This window comes from Macadamia integrifolia, chromosome 14 (genome assembly GCF_013358625.1).
Source record: "Macadamia integrifolia cultivar HAES 741 chromosome 14, SCU_Mint_v3, whole genome shotgun sequence".
In the NCBI taxonomy this organism is placed as follows: Eukaryota; Viridiplantae; Streptophyta; class Magnoliopsida; order Proteales; family Proteaceae; genus Macadamia; species Macadamia integrifolia.
In genome coordinates this window covers 11,650,246-11,658,066 of record NC_056570.1, presented here as the reverse complement: position 1 = coordinate 11,658,066, position 7,821 = coordinate 11,650,246, and the positions used below count along the sequence as shown (strand labels likewise).

General features: G+C 37.0%; 1 protein-coding gene across 2 annotated transcripts; it reads left to right on the top strand.

The window, feature by feature from the left end:
• Nucleotides 1–770: 770 nt before the first annotated feature.
• On the top strand, nt 771–4,797 carry LOC122062079. Of its 2 annotated transcripts, none has more exons than XM_042625720.1 (2): nt 771–1,111; nt 2,784–4,797. In XM_042625720.1, the coding sequence occupies exon 2, from the start codon at nt 2,832–2,834 to the stop codon at nt 4,545–4,547; it is 1,716 nt and encodes a 571-aa protein (XP_042481654.1). In that variant the 5' UTR covers nt 771–1,111; nt 2,784–2,831; the 3' UTR covers nt 4,548–4,797. The 2 variants fall into 2 exon arrangements, with proteins under 2 accessions (XP_042481654.1, XP_042481653.1); XM_042625719.1 differs by having other exon boundaries at nt 772–1,111; nt 2,780–4,797.
• Nucleotides 4,798–7,821: the final 3,024 nt, after the last annotated feature.

Here is a 7,821-nt window from a genome sequence, read left to right as displayed (position 1 = left end):
TGACCTCACTGAGAATGGTCGCTCTCTCTTTAGTCTTTGTATCCATAAGTCGAGGCGCTGTCAAACCCTATAAAGATTGTTTTTCGCTTACAACTACGAAATAAGGGCTGGTTAGCCATTGTAACAAAGCTATTTTTGTCAAAGAAGTTGAGACAAAGATGTAAAATTCATTTATTTAGATATTATTTCATGCGTAGGGAAGAGTTTCTCGAGGAAATTGGGATTAAGAGTTCCATTTTGTACATCAAACATAAGCTGGGCAAGCAAAGAGTGACCCGTTTCTCTCCTCTGGATTACGGTTACCTGCCCGGGGTAATTGACCCCGGTGTTTCACTCAGAAAATTTTGTTTTGTTTTATTTATTTATATATTTATTTTTTTGTTTGAACACCAGTACACATTGGCCGTGCGGTTTGCTAGTTGTGAGTCATGTCGTTTGACCTTCGACAGAAAGAATGTTCATATTTAAGAAATAAAAGAAAATATCTCCTTAAACAATAATCACTGTCCCACTACAGGAAGAGATGCTTATAACTCACCATTAAAAAAAACAGAAAAGAAAGGAAAGCCTATAGTTTATTGCACCACCTGGCTCAAGTTAACGCCAGCTCCAAAGTTGGCCCAACGGTAGACGGCCACACTTCCACCGATGGGTCGCTCCACACACAGTCACAGGTGCACCTGCGCAGTAGGTTTCCGGTCAAAATGGGCCCTTAAGATGCTTTTTCTTTGTGGTGATTGAACAGATAGGGTTATACGGGCGTTCAAAAAGTTTTTCGTTAATTACCTTCCAGTCCTTCTTCACAAGTCTTCAAAGTTTCAATTTGAAGCTTAAATCCGAAAGCAACTGCAACAGTTTCTTCTAGAGCTTTGCTTCCCAAAGCATGGACGTATCTTCTTTAGGCAAGTTAGCTTCTTCTTATTAATATTATTATTTGATTTTATTCCGTCTTTCCTCGTGGAATCGCTCACTCTTGTAATTGAAGCCGTGAAGAAGGTATGGAAGACCGAATCTATGCATCTCTAAGTGATTACTCCTACATATTCAATCACATGGAGTCTCTGTTTGCTCAAGATCGCATCGTGTTCTCCACCAATCGGTTAAGCTGGTGGTATGTTTCAACCACTTAATCATCTAACTCTGGTTGTGTGTTTTGAATTTCAGGTTTTTTGGTTTCTGGGTAGGTTAGAAAACTTCATTTCTCTGTGTTGTAAACTAGATTCCTTGTTGGTGTGATGGGTACTGATAAAGTTTCAGATGGAACTTGGTTTCTGGGTCGATTCTGGGTCGGTTAGAAAACTTCATTTCTCTGTGTTGTAAAATAGATTCCTTCTTGTTGTGATGGGCACTGATTAAGGTTCAGGTGGTTTTTGGTTTCTGGGTCGACTAGAAAACTTCATTTCTCTGTGTTGTGAACTAGATTTGTTGTTGGTGTGATGGGTACTGATCAAGTTTCTGATGGTTTTTGGTTTCTGGGTCGATTAGAAAACTTCATTTCTCTGTATTGTAAACTAGATTCCTTCTTGTTGTGATGGGCACTGATTAAGTTTCAGATGGAATCTGGTTTCTGGGTCGATTAGAAAACTTCATTGCTTTGTGTTGCGAACTAGATTTCTTGTTGGTGTGATGGGTACTGATCAAGTTTCTGATGGTTTTTGGTTTCTGGGTCGATTAGAAAACTTCATTTCTCTGTGTTGTAAACTAGATTCCTTCTTGTTGTGATGGGCACTGATTAAGTTTCAGATGGTTTTTGGTTTCTGGGTCGATTAGAAAACTTCATTTCTGTGTGTTGTAAACTTGAATCCTTGTTGGTGTGATGGGTAGTGATTAAGTTTCAGATGGGATGAGTATGGGTATTGAAAATACTTTTCACAGCTTTACCTGGATTTTTGTAAATTCTGTTCTTGTTGAACTCTCTACATATTTATTTTTGGTTAAAATTACAGTTAAAGCAAGCATTGTATTTCTAGTTCTTGAATCCGAATCCATGCTATATTCAAATTCTTAGATTCTGTGGTTGTCTTAGAGTTCCTATGCTGGTGGGTCTTTGTCGGATTATGAACTGAAACGATTTCAAGAGCTGCCATTTGAAAATAATGTCATTTTGTCAATCTTTTCATAATTGGTTGATTTGTATTGCTTGTGTGGTAGTCTTCTGCTCTGTCAGTTTATATCATAACTTGAATTGAAACAAGTATGAGATTTTTCATCTTTTTCTTTCCTTAATACCAATTTATTATATGTTTACGGGACAATCTGAATTCCTTTTGTTCCAGCTTAATGAAGTTTGATCAAATTTCCTCAGAAAGTTAATATAAGTACTACCCATTCTCAGAAGAAAATAAGAAAGGAAGTTGTCTTACTTTCTGTAGTAGCTACAAAGCTCAAGTTCAATATAAGTATATTTGAAGGAAAGCTCAAGTTCGACATTATTGAGAGTATATTCCATGTGCCTTTATGGGTTTTGATCATATTGTCAGTCTAAATTGGCTGAAGTTAACTGATTTTTCACCCACATTTGGGCTTATCAGAACTCAGAAACTTAAGGGTTGTTTTATTGGGCACTAACTTCTTGCTTCTCTTCTTTAAATTTTGATTCAATTTTTAGCTGTTAAAATATTGACCTGTGTATTATAGATTGGAATGTGTGTTGGGAACTCTGGCACTAATCGAGAATTTAGGGATTTTTGTCTAAGCAAAATGATAAATAGAGTTCAATTTATTTCCCAGTTTTTTTGGTGTGATTGACATCCTAACCTAGACCTTTTGCAATTTGAAGCTAGGGTGTTCTATGACCAAGGACCTTGAGAAGGTTCAACCTTGACCAGAGAATGGTTTCAACTGGTGATGGAGGAGGCATAGAGGAAGATGGGGAAGATTTAGGGCCTGGTGCTATACCAAATAAAATCAAGCCTTGTGTTTCCCTTCACGTTTCTACCTCTCTAAAGGGATTGTTCGGCCATGAAGAGTCTGAAAAAGATGCTTTGGATTTCTTTACAGATGTTCCTAGTAGGCCCGGATTCCTGAAATTTGCTTCATCTACTTGTGCATCTCCATCAGCCAGAATCCTGCAACTTGCTGGGGGAAGAGATGAAATTTCACGTTCACGTTCAGTTCATTCTTCGACAGAACATGGGTTCCAGGAATATTTTAATTTGATCTTAGCTGGGAAAATTGATTGGGTTTCTCTCTGGAAAGTTGGCAAAAAATGGATCAGAAACCCAATGAACATTGCCATACTCATTTGGATTATTGGTGTTGCTGTTTCGGGTGCAATCATGTTCCTTGTTATGACAGGAATGTTGAACCATGTCCTACTGAATACATCCCAAAGAGATGCCTGGTTCGAAGTCAGTAATCAAATCATCAATGCCCTCTTTGTTCTTATGTGCCTTTACCTACACCCAAAGCGATTCCATCACCTTGTGCTTTTATGTAGATGGAGACAAGATGACATTTGTAGACTCAGAGAGGTTTACTGCAAGAATGGCACTTACAAACCGAATGAATGGGGCCACATGATGGTTGTCCTGGTTCTACTCCATTTGAACTGTTTTGCCCAGTATGCCTTGTGTGGCCTTAACTGGGGTTACAACAGGTCAGAACGACCACTCATTGGAGTTGGTCTCTGCCTCGTTTTTTCAATTGGAGCGCCAGCGGTTGCTGCTGTATACTGCTTTTTAAGTCCCCTCGGGAAGGATTTTGAGTCTGAAATGGATGAGGAAGCACAGGATCGTATGATCTCTGTTGACACTGACCGTTCAAATCACCTAAGAGTGATGTCTTTTGAGGAGGACAGACATGAGCAGAGAGTTGTGAACAGACCCGAGTGGAGAGGAGGTTTACTTGATTATTGGGATGATATTTCTCTTTCTTATCTCACATTCTTCTGTAGTTTCTGTGTTTTTGGGTGGAATATGAAGAGACTTGGGTTTGGGAACATGTATGTTCACATTGCGACTTTTTTTCTATTTTGTACTTCTCCCTTTTGGGTTTTCAATCTTGCTGCCATTAATATTGACAGTGAGGCTGTTAAGGAAGCATTGGGCATCACAGGGATTTTGCTTTGTGTATTTGGATTGCTGTATGGGGGCTTCTGGAGGATCGAGATGAGGAAGAAATTCAATTTGCCTGCTAATGACTTCTGCTGTCGTAACCCTTCGCTGACTGATTTCGCAGCGTGGCTTTTCTGTTTTTCATGTGCTCTAGCTCAAGAAGTGCGGACAGTGGATTTCTATGATATTGTGGGAGATAAATTTTACAGAAAACAAATGGGTGAGAGTAGCGAGAGGGTACTGTCTCCTTTGCCCCGCGAGGATGGATCATTTCACTTGCAATCAAGCCCAAGTCCTCGACTTTGGAATGGCCTCAGCGCATCCATGCTGAAGATGCTAAACTCTCCAAGCCCTAGTAGAGTTTTCAAAGGATATTATGATTTGGAAAGGCAGCTGCCCATGGTGGAGGAAGAATCTGTTCCAAGAAGCAAGGACAAGACCATGACACCACCGTGTCCATCAGTGATGGGAAGAGAAGATATACAGTCATGACCCTTTCCAATTGGCACTGTAAACTGTGAAAAGAATGGTGGTGGTGTGTGGAGATATATTCAATGGTGAGTAAATTTTGATTGTTCTCTACTTATTTCCCTAATTGGCCTTATGTTGTTATCTATGTAACATCATTGTTTTTTGACCGAGATTTGACCTTTAGGATTTTATTGAAACAATTCTTTACAGAAATGATTTTGTCTCAAAAGCTTTGGGTAGTTACAATCAAACAATAGGTTTATGCTGTTAATCAACTGTACTTTCTTCTAGATTTGGTTTGGAATGCCCCATATGTTTTAGGTAATCCACATGTGCTTTTTGGAGTATCCATAACATTAACAATTATAGTCTTTAGATGACTTGTTTTCAATCCATGTGAATGATTATGATAGTAGAGAAAATAAGGGAACCAAAATACATCCTTCTATGAGGGATGCAGTTTTTCAACTACTGTTATCAATTCAATCCTCATTGTCAAGAATGAGACAAATGTTGTATACCAGCAATCTTTGACCACTGCACTTAATAATCTTGTTATCCTTGGAATTGTGCACGTATCAATTGAATTTGGTCTTCAAACTGCTACAGTTGTGACAAGAAGTTAACTACTGCCAGTTTGTGGAATGTAACTATGTTGTATAAAATACTTGCTATAGCCTAGAAAAATATAAGAAATTCAGAATTATGATAAAAGAGATTATATAATTTTGGAAGAGAAGATTTGATGTGATTGTCTTTATTACATAAACATTTGTATAATCAGTTTTTGTGACAAAGTTTGAAGTGTATTCTCTGGATCGTTGACATTTTCAAGAGGCATGGAGCATAAGCTTCACATTCATTGACTTATGGTAAATAAAAAAAAATAAAATAAAAAAAATAAAATAAAAATGTGAGTTATATGATTTTCCAAGTAAATAAGGAAAATGGCATAACAACGATGAAAATACATAGTTTTGAAAGGCAATTCTGAAAACATAAATGTATTGCAACAACAAACAGATCTATTCGAGGTCATACCTGGGAGGCTGGGACAAGACTAAACTATGTATGTCTTTCCTCATTACTTTTCATATGATGATTTTGGGTTTGCCACTAGCTCTTGTAACTCCTTCAATTTGAATTAGTTCACTCCTTCTTAGTGGTGCATCCCCATGTCTCCGTTGATCATGGCCATACCACTTCAAAGGACTTTCTCAGAGATTATCATGAATCGACACAATTCCCAGTCAGCTCTAATATGGTCATTCTTAACTTTATCATTCCTAGTTTTTACACACATGCATCTCAATATCCTCATTTTTGTTACAGATAGCTTATCTATATGACATTTCTTAAAAGCCCAGCATTCTGCAATATATATCATAGTCGGTCAAATGAATGTGAACTTTTCTTTAAGTTTTAAAAGAACACATCATTCACACAACACTTCACATGCACCTCTCAACTTCATCCATCCCACCTTAATCTTATGTGAAACATCATCCTTTCTATCATCTTCTTTATTTATAGTTGATTTTAGATACCTGAAATGATCACTTTGTGATACCTCTCTCTCTTCAATTTTCACCATTTCATTATCCATTGTAGTGTGACTAAAGTTGCACGTCATATACTCTGTCTTCGTTCTATTTATCTTAAAACCTTTTGATTTCATGGTTAATCTCCACAGCTCCAACTAAGTGTTAATCCCAAACTTTTGTCTCCTACCAAAACAATGTCATTAGTAAAGAGCATACACCACGAAACCTCATCTTGAATGTAATTCATCTATGATAAGTGCAAACAAATAAGGGACTAAAGTTGATCCTTGACGTAGTCCAATTGTAATTGAGAATAGATGAAAACATAATGTTTTTTCTAATATATCCTTTTATTTTTATTTATTTATTTTTTTTTTCGGGGGGGGAGGCGGGGGGGGAGCGACAAGGTTCAACTTCAATATCACTGCATGAAACTTTATTTTAGATTTATGACAGATGTATTCTCAGACTTTTGATAGAGAGACGTGCAATTGTGCATCATGTGCCTCGCTTGAGGCATGAGCCTGTAGTTCTAGAAATTAAGACATCAAACCATTTGAACCATTAAAGGCATTAGTTTTAAATTGATAAAACTTGGTTAAAAGTGGGGAAGAACTGCCCCAAATTAGCAGCCTTGATAATCATGGTGATGAGATGGAGGATTCAGAAGGTGCATCTAAGGGAATGGAGGAGGGTGTTTGGTAAGAATTTATGTTCTGATATAATAGATGTTGCTTCTGGTGGGCCACCCGAAGGGCCATAGGGTGTCTCTTATTTGAACAAGGTCAGTTTAGGTTCGGATCCTATGTAGAGATTAAGTATAACATACATACATATATTATATACATATTAATTTAGTATAGTATACTATACATACCTTACCAAACAAATAATGCTATACATACCATATTAAGTAGTATGCCATGTATATCATGTTTTACAGTATCCATACCACAACATGATAGCCTATACATTATGTAGCATAGTTTACAAGATTTTATACCATAACATGATAGCGCATACATTACATAGATAATGTAGTCGGCTTCGCATAATTTACTTGCTTTCTAGCCTAGCAATCTAGACTAGGGTTAGCTTTTTTATATTTTCTTACTATACATGCTTAGATATATAAAACTAGTTAATAGGACTTGTAAGTATTTATGAATGGTCAAATTAGAAGGTGACTAGCCTTTAGCCAAATGGATTGAGTGCCTAACACCTTCCCCATCCATGCTTACCCAAAGATCTGAGTAAGCAAAGTCATCCATAGGAGTTTATTTTTATCCCTAAAAAAGAAAGACATTTATAGGTCCTAGACTCTTATTTATGTGGCGACTTCTTATACCCATTTATCCTCTTTTTGAAGTGAGTAGGTACGACCTAGGGTGGAAATACCCCAGACCAGTCTGCTTGTGTCATGTGTTCGCAATGCCTCCCAGAGTGTGCATTCCTCTAATTGTAACTACACCCCTTTGTAGGATGGTTTGGTTTAGCTTCAATATCCCAAGAGATTGTTTTAGTGTTTGGAGAGCTATAATAAATTTACTACCTACTAAAGAATTTATTCTTTTGAAAAATTGGTCAAGTATCTAAGGGCCCGTTTGGTATCGTTTCTGTTTCAGAAATGTCGTTTCGTGTTAGAAACGAAAATTTCAGTTTCTATGTCAAAACACAGTTTTTAAACGAAAAAATGGTATTTCAAAATTTCAGATTTTTATCGGGATTTTTTTTTTTTTTTTTTTTTTTTT